This window comes from Osmerus mordax, chromosome 7 (genome assembly GCF_038355195.1).
Source record: "Osmerus mordax isolate fOsmMor3 chromosome 7, fOsmMor3.pri, whole genome shotgun sequence".
Classification (NCBI taxonomy): domain Eukaryota; kingdom Metazoa; phylum Chordata; class Actinopteri; order Osmeriformes; family Osmeridae; genus Osmerus; species Osmerus mordax.
Genome location: NC_090056.1, coordinates 14,289,993 through 14,306,933, shown reverse-complemented (window position 1 = coordinate 14,306,933; position 16,941 = coordinate 14,289,993). Strand labels below are relative to the sequence as shown.

The following is a 16,941-nucleotide window of genomic DNA, read 5'->3' as shown; positions in this document are numbered from 1 at the left end:
TTATGGTCATACAAGGCAACTGGAATAGTTGTGTAGGTATTTGTGAATGATTGAATATGCAAATTACTCTGAAAGTAATTAAATATCAATCTATAGCATTTAGCCTATAAAGGGAACATCTGTACCGATGAGGTATATGGTCCTCTTTAAAAACAAGGAATGGTGTAAACACGCCCATGCACTCATGCACATACTGGAGGCACCAAGTTTGATGCAGTCTCACATTCTCCCAACAGAGGGCAGTGTTCTGGTATTTCTTCCATTTCGTCAATTTCCCTCCTCAGTGCTAACTCGTACTCCGAGACTATGCCAACTCCACAAAGATACTTTTCAAGATATGTTGTGTACAGCACCATTGTTAGCTAACCACATAGTAGCCTATACGTCGTCTTATACCAGTCCCAGATGCTGTTGTAGAAAAGGTAACATATAGCCTAGTGCCCTAGTCTCTCCAGGAGTTCACCTCTTTGGTGCCTTATTCATTGTGATAAGTGAGTGTTGTTGTGTCCGGCTTCATTTAGAAAGTTGATTGGTAGATGCCCGGTAGCAGCCAAAGGGGACGTTAGCTATTGTTGAGGTGTGAAGCTCAAATGCTTTAACACATGCACACACTCACAATACCATGCACACACACACACACACACCTGCACACACACAGTGGCAGTGGGGATTTTTGTTCTGTTTCAACTTGTTACAGCACAAGCTGAGACTTTAAGTCCGAACACACCTGTAGCGCGGGTGGGGGTGCTGCAGTGGAAACCCCCTGAGCGTCGCCTAGCCATTAGACTTTTAGACTTTTCACTGCTTTTATGAATACCAAATCTCATATACTATTTAGCATCAACAGTTGCATTTTTGAAAAAATTATGGTTGTTATGGTATATGGGTAATTCATACTCTGTTGTTACTGAGCTGCTATCAGACATGAAATAAATACTATTAACTATCAGTAAATTACACATTTTAATTCAGAAACCTGCTCATAGAAGTTTTGTATTCTGGTGGTGTGAAAGTTTCACTATTGACTTACTGGATGAAAGGAAAATTTAGAGGTAGTGTTGACTCTCACACACATAATAAATAATAATAATAATATGGAACAGAAATGTAGAATGAAAATAGAATATGTAGCTCTAGATCTTGGGCTTTCTCCGTTTCGTGAGATTTGTAAAATGAAAACAAACTAACTAGTTTTGTCTTTTAGTATTAGTATTACAAAATAGTTAGTTAATAGTAGTAGTACAAAATATTTAGTTATTTGGGCAGCTCATGAAGAAAATCCAAATAGGCACGTCGTACAATTTAGGAATGCTAAAGGTTTTTGCCTTACCAGTATTGATATGTGGAGGAGGTCAAATATAGACAATTGCATCTTCCTTATATGGAAGCCCACTATCTCTTCCCAGGTTGACCCCTGAACTATTCTCAGTCTTTTATGTGTTTTCCTTCCCCCCCCCCCCCCCCCCCCCATTTTAAGGCATGTCGGACTAGACAGTGTTTACCTAGCGCGGGCCTTCACAAGGTGTTTTCCTGCATGTGTGTACTTGCTCCGATGTTGCCGTCTAAGTCTGGGCATGCCGTAATTAGAACATCATGCCATGTTTTGGGTTCCCATCCCTCTTTCCCTGTTCCTTTCTCAGTGCATCTCCTCTCTTTCTGTAGACCAGTCCGATTTCCTAACCCTCACTACCTTTGAAGGTTATTTAGGGTTATTGTGGGTGTGTACCTGTGTATGAGTGTGTGTGTTTATTCATGCACATCTCTACTGAACCCCTACAATTAGGCTATGATTTCTCTCATTTGCCCTCTTTGGTTGTGTTTGGATACCACTGATTGAGGACATTTTGTATAGGAGAAAATATCAACCTGTTTGGAGAATGTACTACGTGAAAAAGAAGGTACTGTAATTGATTGTATGGTCTTGTATTTAGATGTTGCTTCAGTCTTCAGTGTTGCTCAGTTTATTGAGAGAGCTTGTGATGCCTGGCTACAGGCCATGCAGTTGGTATAACCTTTGGTTTATTGACATCAGTATGTTTATTTTGTGAATATTCCATTGACTGAGCAGTTTTCTATCCATTGATGTTTTCACCTCTTGACCATTTGGATGTGAATCTGTTATTAGCTTCTGCACTTACCCAACAAACCACTGCATTTGATAGACATATTTCCACTATTAATGTAGCATTAATATAATTGATGTGTTGTCCTTTAACATTTCAAATATATCTATTGACTTTGATCTAGTTCTGGTGTTTTCTAGTATACTTTTCTAGTCAGTGCTCTGGGAACACAAAATGGCTAAATGGATCATAGTGTGCTACTTGACAAAGACAGAAACAGAAAACATTTCCTTCCAGGTTTCCCTCAACCTGTGTGTATGGGTATTCTGGTCTCCAGCCTTACAAAGAGCAGTGGTGGTGGTGGTGTGTTACCTCCTACCACAGTGGTACAAATCCTCCTTGTCTGTTTGAGGTGGGAGGGGAAAAGGGGGGACAGGGCTGTGGGGAATGGAAGGCAATTAGGCAGAGCATGGGTTATGCTTGTCTTTTACAACCCCAATGTACTCCCTCAGGGAACTACACAAAACAACAGATACCCCTCTTACCCACACACACACACACACACTCATACAGGCTTGAGAGCGTCTTCTGTTGGCACAAATGCAAATACACAATCTGTAAGCATGGGGGCATGTGCGCACACACACACACCAAGATCCTCCTGCGCTGTCTCAGAGCCCTCACAATTGTAACCCGAACCCTTCTCACTAGTCCACAAATTTAAGTATCTCTCCAGGTGGGTCTTTTATCCTCCCTTTCTTTCTTTCTTTCTTTCTTTCCCCTCCTCTCCCCCTCCCTCTCACCTTCCTCCCTCCTCCTCCTCCGCTTCCTCCCTCCCTGGTTCTCCAGTCCCAGTACAACCTGCTGAGCAGCAGCATGGAGGCCAGCCTGGGGAGCCGCGCGGCGTCCACCAGTCCCTACAGCTCAGAGAACACCTCAGCTGTGCCCACTCCCTCGCCCTACTCGCAGCCCAACTCCACCTTCGACGGCATGTCCCCGGCGCCCGCTATCCCCTCCAACACCGACTATCCGGGGCCTCACACCTTCGAGGTGACCTTTCAGCAGTCCAGCACCGCTAAGTCGGCCACCTGGACGGTGAGTTGACTTTATTGATTTGAGCGAGAGTTTGATCGGCAGGAAGCATGCTTGTCGGCGCACGCCATGCAACATACTGTACACGCACGCTCACTCACACATGCATACAGCCATGCTTGCACGGAGGAGCAAGGTCATGTTATGATCAAATGTATTTATGTCTGTCTCTCTCTCACACACACACACACTCTGTATGTGTATCTCTGGTGTTCTTTGTCTCACCCATCGCTTCCTTTTCTCTCTGTACATTCCCCTCATGGCTCTGATAGCTTTGGCTGCTTCATGAGAGGAGTGTATTGAACACAAGTTTGAACACATTTTAAGTGGCTTGATGCAATCAGGCACCACAAACAACCCTTTTCTTGTATAACAAGTTGTGTGTGTGTTCTATAATTTTGATTTGTAGATAAAGTGACATTGAGAAAAAGTGAATACTTGACTAACCGATGCAAGGTTATTCTGTAATTTTATTGTTGTGGTTACACCTTTAAAGCTAAAGACCAAAACACAAGGGAATCTACGAGTTTGTCTAAAGACACTTAAAACAGGAGCACTGTGATTTTTCTTGGATAAACAAGTAGTCACCCCAGGAAAGGTGTAACCCTGTGTCTGTCGGAGTGTTGACCTTTGTGAAAGGGGATACCACATTTCCTTTCCTGTGTGTGTGTTTGTGTGTGTGTGTGTCTGTGTGTGTGTGTGCGTGTGTGTGTGTAGAGTGTAGCGTGAGTTAGAGAGGCTTGTTTTAGGTTCTGTTTGTTAAAAGTACTCATGCATGGGGGGTCTTCTGTTCTCGCTTGGTGATGCTGTAAACGGATCCTCCCCTCGCCACTGAAGTGGTGGTCTCTGACCCTCTCTCTTTCTTCAGGGAGCTTAAGACACTCCTGGCTGTCACCTCTGGTGCCTGGAGCCCCACTCTGCTCTCTCATGGATGGTCTACATGACAAGTGTCTGTCAACCCAGCTCTCTCATCCCCATTTTGACTGAGGCTTATCTCACCCTCTTACCTCATGGCAACCAAAGATACACTGGGAAAACATTAGCCTCAGGAAACCATTTTCAGACATAAATAAAAATAATAGAAGTTAATTGCTATGTTTTAAGGGTATTTTAAATGTTTTAAGAAACAAACACAGGTCTGAATGTAGTCTTACTGATAAACATTAAGTAGCCATCAACAAGCAAGTTAATTAAAAGGGAGTCAGGTGGCTGAGCGGTTAGGGAATCGGGTTAGTAATCAGAAGGTTGCCAGTTCGATTCCCGTCTGTGCCAAATGACGTTGTGTCTTTGGGCAAGGCACTTCACCCTACTTGCCTCGCGGGAATGTCCCCTGTACTTACTGTAAGTCGCTCTGGATAAGAGCGTCTGCTAAATGAGTAAATGTAAATGTAATTAAGAAATGTAAAAACTCTCCCATCTAGTGGCAGATGGTTGATCCATTCCCTCTTTGAAGTAAGAATTGTCTCGTGGTCATGCCAGGTCATCAGGAAAATCCTCCACTAACTTTACAGTGTTACACTAAAATGTGTGATTGAGTAATTAGTATGTGTCCGAAAGTCACTTGTTTTTCTGTAGTATCTCTCGTGGTGTAGACGAGGAGGTATAAACTGTGTCTTTACCAATTAAGACTCCATTCTGTTCTATCAAGGACGTTTAAAAAATGTCTCACCTTACAAAGATAGCACATGAACTTCCTAAACTTTGTTTAAATCATTTGCTTAGGAATCGCTTTGTGTACATTTTGTATTTGACCACATAGACATTAATACTATATAAGGTTTAACAGCGAGAGAGGTATCCTAAGATGCTTTGCTGTCTGGCTGACAGAACAATTAAAGCGCTCTTCATTGTTTTGTTACCTGGAGGCAGTAGTTACTGAGTGTTAGAGCAATGTTTAGTGCCACGGCGAGAAAAGATACACTGTTATTACATGACAGAGTACTTTTGACTGGCTAATGCTTAGGGAAGATGAGCCAGCAGAAAAAAGAGGATTTGTTGAAGCCTGTGATTATTTTAATTCATCCTCTATCATAAAAGGGCGGATCATGATGTGAAAAGAACAATTCAATTGTGTCCATTGAAACTGTATGTCCCTCAATTTGACTGTCCAGGAGCAGGTTTTTAAATGAATGTGCACCTAAACCTGTAAAGGTATACAAACATAAACATAGTTTCTTTGTCGGTGTTACCAGTTTTCACCTTATGGTCGAAGATGGATTAGGGAGAGAAGGCTGGTCCTAAATTTGTGCCTAATGGGGGCCATGACCATTTGAATAACGTTTTAAGGACCTCCAAAATATTTGTCTTTCAAAATCAACAGTTTCAAATAATGGAAGAGATTGTGTTCAAGATCTCAAATGAAAGAGCCTATTGTAATGCAGGGGATTCCCAAAATGAGTTGTAAAAGTGTGCGTTTGTGTTTGCACATTGTACTTTTGTGTATGTGTGTGAGAGAGAGACAGAGAGAGAGTGTGATAGTGTGTGCGTGTGTGTGTGTGTGTGTGTGTGTGTGTGTGTGTGTGTGTGTGTGTGTGTGTGTGTGTGTGTGTGTGTGTGAGGGTGTGTGTGTGTGTACGTATGTGTGCAACATCTTTAATCCTAAATCTAAGGCTTGTTCTCTACATGAATAGATCTACACAAGGATACCTGTCTAGGGTGGATTGAGTCACTTTGTGGTAGATATGAGGGGGTTAGCAGCAGGCTGTGCTGGGTGTAGTTTAGTGTGGCCTCAGGCAGAGGGGAATGCCATAGGGGCATACTCACTGCACTAAGCTACCTACCTACCTACGGTTGGGCACTGATCTCAGCTGGCATTGATGGCATGCAGGGTTAAGGGATTAAATACTCAAGCTGCAGCAGAGAAAGCTTTTTGTCACTTACAAGGTGCTTGTTAGTGCTCCATCAACGCCATTCCTGTCCTCACTCTCATGATCACACTAATCATGCTGACATTTTTTATGCTCTTTTTTCTGCCCTCGCTCAGACCCTAGGTTGGGCATCTTGCGCATGCAACAAGCAACTTTGTGTTAAAGCAATTTAAGCAATTTTAGCAATTTAAATGGTTTGGGATAGAGGTCATTGCTAAATTGACAGTCATGGTTCTTTTGCAATGTTAGGTCAATGTTGAAGTCACATCTTTTTTAATCGCTTTGTATGTTTAACACAGAATACATCACTACAGACTAGAGCATAGCTGGGGTTTTGTAACATGCTTTTGTTGAATGATTGGTGGTGTCATAGCCTTAACAGTATAGTATAGAAGGAATAGAATAGAATTTAGCACCTTCTGCAAGATGATGCCTTGTATAATTATAATATTTAATACAAGGAGCCCACCCCACCCCATGTTAAACCACTGTATTACAACTGATCTCATAGCTGACTTTTTTCAGAGTTGGATGTCTTCTCCACACATGGTTATGCTTTATTAGAGGTAATTGCTCAAAGCATGCAGTTCCTCAAAAAGACTACTTTGCATGACAACATAAAACATTCCTGGGGCTCCGGAGCAAGATGAAGATGGATGGAAATGAGATATAACACCTCAGCTTTCTCCAATAACGACCCCTCTCGACACTACGACACTTGGTTGGGTGTGTGTGAGGGCTAGACAGGCCAGAACATGCTCCGCATCCCAGCATGTTCCAAGCTGCTTTTCCCAGCTATTACCCTCTCTCCGTCAGGACATGGGCCCCAACACGCCCCAGACCACTCATCCTTCCTCTCCATCCTCTCCGCTGTCTCTGCATTAGAGTTGGGAAAACACACTTGATAATGAGGATTGTTCATACACGTGGTACTGGTGCATGTACTCACATGCACACAGACTGCATATGGGAGGACACAGTAACGCACATCATCATTCCAGGCTGGAGCCAAAGTAATGCTGTATGATAGACCGACATCCAATTCTGCTGACTGAACATAAATCTCTTTGATCATAATGGTTTGACGTCTTGTCCAACTGAGACCTGAGCTTGCTTGTACACGTCCTATGGACCATGTCAGTGTTGTAGAGACCCCTCACACACAGTGAGCAGTGAGTAAGGCTTTCATCTCCAGCAGCACTGCCAGTGCTGCTGGCATCACAGTTTTGTCTTTTATGCGATCTGTATCATGTTTATTTTATCATCGTATGTGTACAATCAGATAACATGGTTGGAAAAACATTGGCAATGTGTTAACTAATTGAAGGGAAACATACCCCTGGAAAGTAAATCATTCAAGTGAAACTTGATGGTCACCCAGAACATTCAGACAGTAGAAGGCACATTCAACAGGAAGGCGTTCGAGAGACTGAGACAGACAGGCAGATGATTACATCTTTCTCCAAATCTCCAAATTCTTACAAACAGCCATTAGAGCACATCAAAGGACTGTGGGTAATTCTCATCTTAATATTGAATTTCCATGGGTTTTCTGAGAGGAATCTCTCCAACATATACATCTGATAGAGGGAGAGCAGAGAGGCGTTGCTGTCTGTGGATGCGCCAATGTGATTAACAGGGTATTGCCGGTTCCTGCGTGTGTTAACATATTTTGGACAGTTAACCGAATTTGCGGACGGCAAGCTAGAGCATGTCTCCATGGATGACAGTCTGGTAATTATCACTCAGTCTCCAACTACATGTCTGGACCTGCATCTGCTGGTCCACTGGACGGGAGGGCTTACTCACGGTGAAGCAGCCTGTCCTCCTTCTCCTTCACACTTCTACTCCTCCACCTCTTTCTCTCCTCCATCCCAGCTTCTCTTCCCATCCTCTCTTCATTTCTTTTCACCTCTCTACCTCCATTGCTCTCTCAAAGTGCTCCCACCCACCATCTCTTTGCTTTAGCATCTTTGTCTTTGTCTACTCCATTATCTGTGTCGGAAAATCCACTGGCCCACCTTGCCTCATCAGATCCTCCTATATCGGTAATCCATCATTTGGGACTGTTATGCTGGACTGAGCATACTTGCACAGAGCCATCTGTTTGTTCCAATATTATCTTGATATGGTAGATATAGTCTGAAACAGGGCAAACATTTTTGTACCATATCAACTTCATATCAGTTGTCTCCGCTCACTAATCTGAGAGCATCACCCAAAGGACTCTTCTGAGGAGCTTAACACCCCATTGATGACAGATGTATATAAACTAAAGGAAGGGAGAAAAGACAGGTTGAGACATATTTCCCACACAATTTCAGCCAGATAGAGAGAGAGAGGGAGAAAAGGAGAGAGAGATTTATGACTCGTATGTACACTCAGGTGTGACTGTGCTCAAACAGATTACCAACTGTTCAGCCCATACAACTGCCCACTTCATGTCAACAACTAGTTCGCACAGATTGCACAATTTACAATTCAATATTATTCATTAATAATTGAGTAACTGCTTATTTGTTGATGAACCCTCAATCCAATTTTTTTCAAATATATCATTTTGGATTTACAATCCAAATTGTAATTTGGAATTCCATGATTTGGCGTAGATTTTACCATCCGTTCAGACATAAGATTATAACCTATGATTTCTTTCATAAATTCATTGTTAGGGCAAGTCCCTTAGTCTTCAACTGTGAGAAAGTACAGGTTGTCATTTTCAAAATAATTATTCATGATATGGATGAGCTGTCAGGACATGCAGCACAGGTAGGAATATGTACGTTTGCAGAATAGTTTAATGTGTTGATTCAGCTTCTCCCACACACCCTAAGGCCTTTAGGGGATTGTAATGTGATTACAGTGTCAAAACAAGGAATCCAAGCAGATTTGAGCTTTTGATGTGATCACTCTCAAATGGGAATTACGTTCAGCAATAGGATAGCCTAGTCAGTAGACAAAATCCATATACAAGGTATAAACAGTAAGTCTTGTTTTGTAGGTATTTTACTGGGGTGTAAAAATGTAAAAGTGATCCGTAGACTTATGGAAGGATTAGAACTGCATTCACTCGGATGGTTTTGTTGTTACAGGGGAAAAGATGTATCATCGTTGAAACAATCATACAATCCCTACACTTGCCCTTGAGCACATTGCTGCATGTGCATTCAGATTCTCTTCAGCTTCAGAGTAGCAAGTCCACACAAAACACACTTTTTTCATGGAAGGTCCCATTTTTATGTCCTCAGGTGGATTTTTGGGATTTCTTGATATTGTTAGGACATGTTGAAGCTTGTTAAGTGAGACATCCCCCTCTCCCCCAATGGCTTTGGATGCATTTGAATGCTTTCGGCAGAATGACTGCCAGTATCAGTAATGGCAGATGTGCCTGTCAGAGAGCACAAAGGGATCTTTAAAGATGCATGTTTCCCTTCAGTCAGGTATCCAAACAGATATATTATCCTAGAAATCCACAGACCACTTATATGCCTTCTTCCTGTCATTTATTCTTACTTACTCATCTTAGTGTTCAATGTTGAATACTGCTTTTCATTCACGTATTATTTAATTCATATTTCAATGTTAAGGCACAGTTATCTGTCATCCACAACAGAAATTAAAGTAAAATTTGATATTAAATATGAATAAAATGAGCATAGTACTGTAAACATAACAGACATTTCCCTTTTTCTCTCAAACATTAATGCCCATGCCTTTGCCTCCCTAGTACTCTCCACTGTTGAAGAAGCTCTACTGTCAGATTGCCAAGACCTGTCCAATCCAGGTCAAGCTGTCTTCCACACCACCGCATGGCAGTGTTATCCGGGCCATGCCTGTCTACAAGAAAGCAGAGCATGTCACCGAGGTGGTCAAACGCTGCCCCAATCACGAACTAGGACGTGACTTCAATGATGGTATTTTTACAAAACCTTACATGCTTAAAAGGTCATCCTTCCTGTCTATATGTACACTGGAAGTGGTCTAGCGAAGCAGACCTAAGGCCAAGTGAACCTACTCTCACTTTTTCTTCAATCTGTTCTCACTTTAGGCCAGGTTGCCCCAGCCAGCCATCTGATCAGGGTAGAGGGGAACAACCTATCCCAGTATGTGGATGATGCAATCACAGGCAGGCAGAGTGTCATGGTGCCCTATGAGTCCCCACAGGTGAGTGTCTCCTAACAAGCTCCCAGGGTGTGGTGAGGTGTGAGATGCCCAACATTAAAACAGGAGGCTTATAATGAGAAAATTATATTAAATTGATGGAGGTGTGATATGATAGAAATAATTTGATTTGTAGGTATTCAGGCCCCCCTTATATCAAGCAAGTACAGTAATCAATTGTTTACATATGAATACAGAAGCACAATAATAATATAATATAGTAACGCATTAATAAAATACAACATGAAAATAAAGACTTAAGTGAGATGTCATGTTTAGACTAGTATGGTGGTGAAAAATCACATTGTAAGAGACAGCAAGAATAATGTGACATACACAAATGACTGTACATTGCGTTGTTGCAACAGCTTTCACAGCACAGTTGATGTGCAGCAATACCGCCACCTAGGGGCAATGAAAAATAGCTTTTAAAGACAGGTTGATGACAACCTTGGGGTTTCCAGTCAACCGGATTAGAAGAAGAAGAAACATGTATTCGTCTTTACAGTGTGACACCTACATGTGTAGAGGGAGCAGTGACATCAGGAAACACACACACACATGCTTCCTCTCCATTTTCCCATCCTGCTGTCCTTCCTTCAAGGTCAGCCAGGAGCAGTGGTCTACCATATCAACAGCAACCAGGGGCCACGGTCAAATGCTCATCCATGTCTTGGCGAGGGAAATGGGCAGGAGAGAAATCTGTTCTTCATGTTTTAGGATTACATTATATTTGTTGAGGAAAACCTATGTGAGCACGGAACATGCAAACTCCACACAGAGAGACTTGGAAGATAGCCCACCCAATAGCATCCCGTGCAGGAATCAAACCTTTTTACTGTGAGGCGACAGTGCCAGGCACTGTGTCACCATACCAATATTAACCAGGGTCCTATGTTTGTCTCTGATAGGTGGGGACTGAGTTTACCACCATCCTGTACAACTTCATGTGCAACAGCAGTTGTGTTGGCGGAATGAACCGAAGACCCATCCTCATTATCATCACCTTGGAAACAAGAGAGTGAGTGACTTGTAATCATTACCAAATATCTTGTCTATGTCTATATGTGTATAATGTATTGCATTATGTTTTCCCAGCAGGGGAAAATTACCCACACAGAGCATACTTAAATGGAACAATAATTGAAACCCAGTTATAATGATGAACATGCGGGTCCTCTCTGATAAATGGTTTAATTTGTACAACATTTCTCTTAAAGTGGTCAGGTCCTGGGACGAAGGTCGTTTGAAGGTCGAATATGTGCTTGTCCAGGACGAGACCGCAAAGCGGACGAGGACCATTTCAGAGAGCAGCAAGCCCTGAACGAGAATGTAGCAAAGAACGGAAACAACAACAAGCGCAGTGCGTCTCCCTTCGGTCAAAGTTTTGAATATCTTTAATGTTTCCCGCAATCCTTCATTTACGTAACACATTTACATTACAATAATTGGTGTTTTGTTTTTGTTTCCAGATTTCAAACAGGCCGCTCCAAACATTCCTAATCCAAACATCAACATGAAAAAGAGGCGGCATGGAGAAGAGGAGGTTTATTATATTCCTGTAAGGAATCCTGTTCAGCAGCACCACATCAGTACCAGTTTTGGTTTCACTCAGCCACAAATAAACCCTCACTGTATGAATGTGAAATACATTGCTACTGGTCGTGCTTTTTCATGTTTGTGCTTATGCCTGTGTGTTTGCATTTGCTTCTGTGTGTGTCTGTGTGGTGCAGGTACGTGGCAGAGAGAACTTTGATCTCCTGATGAAGATCAAGGACAGTCTAGAGCTAGTGGAGCTCGTACCACAACAGCTGGTGGATTCCTACAGACAACAGCAGCAACAGATGCTCCAAAGACAGTGAGTTGGCTGCATACGTGACCATAAGCATTTCCATACCCACACATTTGGTATGTGATTTATCACGTTTCATATCCATTTTATTGAATTGTACACACTCAGATACATTGACACTTACCATGTATCCTAGCTGCACACACATACATTACTGTGCACATTTCTAGAAAGAAAATTATGTATTTGTGCAGAAAACTATTCTGAAATTATTTCAGAACTATTTAAACATTGTGCTTTCTACTGACACACTAAAAGAATGCATGAGACTAAAACAACAGTACATTGCACAGTACAGTATATTGTAACTTATATCTCTTCAAGGGTTTCTTACACTTCTCTTGTCATCTTCTGGTCTACAGGAGCCATGTAGCATCTCCATCCTCCTACGGCTCTCCTCTGTCCAACATGAACAAGCTGCATGTCCATGGAGGCATCAGCAAACTGCCCTCTGTCAACCAACTAGTGGGACACCAGTCTCAGCAGAGTTCTGTACCCTCCCCCAACATGACCCATATGGGTGAGTGTGAGTGTGTGTGTGTGTGTGTGTGTGTGTGTGTGTGTGTGTGTGTGTGTGTGTGTGTGTGTGTGTGTGTGTGTGTGTGTGTGTGTGTGTGTGAGTGTGTGTGTGTGTGTGTGTGTGTGTGTCTGTCTGTCTGTCTGTCTGTCTGGTTGGGTTTGTGTGTGTGTGTGTGTGCACATACAGTACGTCATTTATGAACATTACCTTTCCAAGAGTACTTTTGTTTCTAAATGAAGCTGAGGAAACATTGTACCATAAGGTCATGTGTGATACAACTATTGATTATCTTTATTAATTTATCTATGATATCTGTCCCTCCACAGGTCCCAACATGCTCAACAGTCACCACATGCAGACCAATGGTGACATGAATGGCGGACACAGCGGCCAATCCATGGTGTCCACATCGCACTGCACCCCTCCCCCTCCGTATAACCCTGACCCCAGCCTTGTCAGGTACCTCACCCTCCAATGACTTCTTCTATCCTACTGTCACAAGCAAAACTAGCCAATAAGAGCCATAAATAGACATCTAAGTTGTTGTTGGGTGCGATGTTAGTCCAACAGTGCCAAATTATATAATAACAGTTGCAATGTTACCTTAATGAAGCGTTTGCTTCCAGCATTAACTTGGGTTGCCTCATGTGCAAACTTTAATGTAGTGCGTGAAACTGCAGTTAAAATGAAACAGGGCCTCCTACTTTGCCTACCAAAGTTAAATATAGACCTATATAAAAGGTCTATATATTCCTTTGTTTTATTACAGGCCAACTTATTCAAGATTTAGATTCTATTTTCCAATAAAAAGTACTATTTGCATTCTCATATCCATCCAATCCACATGGCCTTCTAAAGCAGCATATTCAATATAAAAAGCAAATCTTATCTCAGCTTTGTCACATGTAGGACCATGACCTGACCATGTGACTCGGTAAAACATTGTGCCCTTAGTGGAATCTTAAGCTCTTGATCTCTTCACATTGCATCGGAACAAGGTCTGAAAATGCCCAGTGAATGGACGTTCAAAGAATGCAAATTTTCAGATGTTTTGATGCGATTGGTTTACAATTTAGGCATTACTGTGTCCCACTGTTAAGGCTTTGATTTGGCAGTGTCTTGAATTATGAATCCAGAGGTAAATGGGTTATTGTCTTGTCTTGTTTTTGTTTTGTCAAAATTGTATGTAGCAAATACTTTTATATGGATGTATTTATAATAAAGGATTTGATTAAATCAAAATGGCTTTACGAATCATTAATACATTGCATGCACTTAATGATTTACTTTAAAATCATATTGTAAGTTAAAGATGGTTTGTTATCATTTGTGACATACATTAATCATGGGCTACACTGATTTAATTGTGTAAAAGTAGCCTACTATATAATTTAAGACTGTATTATCTTCTCTTCCCATAATTGCATTTTAATCAGTGAAATAAAATAAAATGCATCAGTTTACTTTGCTATTCACATTTTTTACTTTATGTCATATCCCTAAACACCTATGGAGATCTAAGAGCATATTACAGACAAGCAAATGGGAATAACAATTCATCAAGCTAAGCCCGGTGCGAAGCAGAGCTACCATCACACTGTTTCTGCTTGACCTGTCCCGTTCTTTTAGGAATACTTGATTAATTAAATATGAAAGTAAGCCAAATCTTAATAGCACTGCTTTTCTCTCCATACAGTTTTCTAACCAGTCTGGGCTGCCAGAATTGCATTGATTACTTCACCTCCCAGGGCCTCCAGAGTATCTACCACCTTCAAACTCTGTCCATGGAGGTAATAGCTTCAGAAAGTGCACAACCTCATGTTACTAATACTATGTATGTAGGTTACTTGGCTCTCTTTTCCACACTTTTCTGGTCCTTTTCCCACTCCTTTTCTGGTCTTCACCATGACTTTTCTCTCTATCATTGCCAACCATAGGACCTGGGTGCTCTGAAGATCCCTGAGCAGTTTCGTCTGGCCATCTGGCGAGGCCTGCAAGAAATGAAACAAGGTGGTCCTCCCCATCACCACGACTATCACGGCCAGCAGCTCATTCGCTCGAGCAGCAATATGTCCGCAGCTGCTACCGCCATGGCGATCGGCAGTGGTGGCGAGCTCCAGCGACAACGCGTCATGGAGGCTGTGCACTTTCGTGTGCGGCACACCATCACCATCCCCAACCGGCCCGGCACCGGCCCCCCTGCAGTGGCAGCCGCTGATGAGTGGCCCGACTTCGGCTTCGACATGCCCGACTGTAAAGTATCACGAAAGCACTCCATCAAAGAGGAGTTCATGGAGAGAGATCTCCACTGACAGAAATCCAGTGAATGAGAAATTCATTGACAAAATAGTTGGGCATGAGTTTTAAATGTTAATACTTTGCTGTGGCTGAGGTATTTTTATTTCCCATTTTTATGGGGGGACATAGTTGTACATTTATGCAGTTCTCTGGATGTATCTATTGTACTTGAACTATCAAGCAGTGATGTTCCAAGATGTTACATGTATCCAATAAATTAGTGAACAAAGGGACACTAAATTGTGACAAAATGACATTGAATTGGGAAAGATTTTTTATAATCACAATCCTGGAAACTTTTTTGATGCAATAAAACTGTTGAAAACTAGTTAAAAATAACAAAGATTATGGGCTACTATGGAAAATCTGTATTTACCCCATTTCCAAAGTAGGTCAGCAAGGAGTGTAAATTATTTTGGTGAAATCATCAATAATCAGATGCTTATGGCCATACTTGGGTGGATACAAAAATATAGCTACCACTATGTGACCGTGTGCACAATTAAATCTTAGTTGACGTATTTATTGTTTTTACTATTGTAATTGTAAATATATGTACATTCTGTAAAATCTATATTACATTTGTGGTCAAACTGAAAACACTTATATTGTGTTTTCAGATTTTTTATGGTGTCATTATCTGATGACACCAAATGTTGCTATAGATATAAAACTGAAAAAAAGCAAGTAACATGGTACCAGTATATAACATATGTTTGGTTAGAGCACTTATTTAAAGTCTCTGTGCCTAGTTATCTTTTCACCACAAAATAATTGCGAGGAACTAATCTCCCTAGTGTATTAAAAGTCTTATTGGATAATATGCCACCTGAATTGTATACATATTGTAGGTACATCTAAGTCCCATGTAATTTTTTATTAAATTGTTAGCGGAAGTTGTGCAGTAACCCAAAAAACAGTATTACAGATACAAAAGATTGGACAGTTGGACTCTGATCCTGTCAGATGTTAAGATGTTAATGTAAGTGAGTCCCTGTATGGAATTGCTTTTTTGACGAAATTTTTACTTTGTAATTTCAAAAGAGGTATATTTTGTGTTGAGTAGTAAGGATTAATCAAGAGAACATTAAAGAGACCATCAGACAAAACTCAGAAATAGATCAATAATATTTTTTATGTTATGAATTGTGTTACATGACATCCATTAGGAAAAGTTATAATAACAAAGTACTAAACAAAGTAGTAAATTGAACCCAGTTTATCTTTTACTGGTTTTTACAATGACCTTTTAGAAATTTGGGGAATCAAATAATACCTGAATTTACTTTCTACTTTCATGTAACTAAAATGATAGCCTTATCTCTTTGTTTTATTTTATTCCTCAGAGTCTTGCAGGTCAAGCTCTTCCTTTTGATTACAGTTTGTTTTGTTCAGAGCCGTGTGTGTATCCTACAAATCCTGTATTTCCTTGCACTTGTCTTTGTTAATTGATTCAATGGTGTTTTTTGAGATAGAATTGGAACATTGCTTATCTCTGTGTTCAACTGTTCCTAAATGGTAGTTAGAGGAGCTTTGGCTCTGAGATGTGCAGACAACCTAAATGTGACAGACTTGTAACTGAATATTGGACAGTGCACACTTCTCCACATAGCTCAGTTGAATAGTTGTATCTCAATTGTAACACCATGTGAGACATGCACTCCTATTCAGCTCGAAAGCAAATTTAAATGACGTAATTTTATCTGTAGAAAAAAATATGTTGCTTTGGCTACTTGATACATATGTAAATAATCCACTTACACAGCATTCACCAAACACAATATAATACACAGCCACAGGGACCTTCTCTTACACAGAACTGGAAAGAAAATAAAGTGCTTTACTGCTTTACAGAGACACAGAATAATTTCAAGTTATATGTGCTTATAATCAGTGTTATCCTATATACATTTGTAAATGGTAGTGTGTCATTTTGTTAGGACATTTCCTGTTGGTGTTTCTTTTTATATACAAGATGTACTAATGTTCTAAAGTAATAGTGTTCATATCAGTGTCATGTTCCTATTTGAGGTTGTACATGTAAAGTTTTCTTCTTCTTGTAAATCATTAATATTAAAAAGTGTTTCT

General features: G+C 41.0%; 1 protein-coding gene across 2 annotated transcripts in view; it reads left to right on the top strand.

Moving 5' to 3' along the window:
• The window catches only part of tp73 (tumor protein p73), a 24,354-nt gene extending 7,413 nt beyond the window's left edge, over positions 1-16,941 (top strand). Inside the window, exons 1-12 of one of the 2 annotated variants that reach the window (XM_067239156.1) lie at positions 1,715-1,898; positions 2,913-3,158; positions 9,750-9,936; positions 10,071-10,186; positions 11,095-11,204; positions 11,404-11,546; positions 11,656-11,744; positions 11,917-12,041; positions 12,398-12,555; positions 12,882-13,014; positions 14,252-14,345; positions 14,493-16,941. In XM_067239156.1, the coding sequence (XP_067095257.1) occupies positions 1,878-1,898; positions 2,913-3,158; positions 9,750-9,936; positions 10,071-10,186; positions 11,095-11,204; positions 11,404-11,546; positions 11,656-11,744; positions 11,917-12,041; positions 12,398-12,555; positions 12,882-13,014; positions 14,252-14,345; positions 14,493-14,867 (1,797 nt within the window). In that variant the 5' untranslated portion in view covers positions 1,715-1,877 and the 3' untranslated portion in view covers positions 14,868-16,941. Of the gene's footprint in view, positions 1-1,714; positions 1,899-2,912; positions 3,159-9,749; positions 9,937-10,070; positions 10,187-11,094; positions 11,205-11,403; positions 11,547-11,655; positions 11,745-11,916; positions 12,042-12,397; positions 12,556-12,881; positions 13,015-14,251; positions 14,346-14,492 lie in introns of those variants that run through there. The other variant, XM_067239155.1, reaches the window with a different exon arrangement.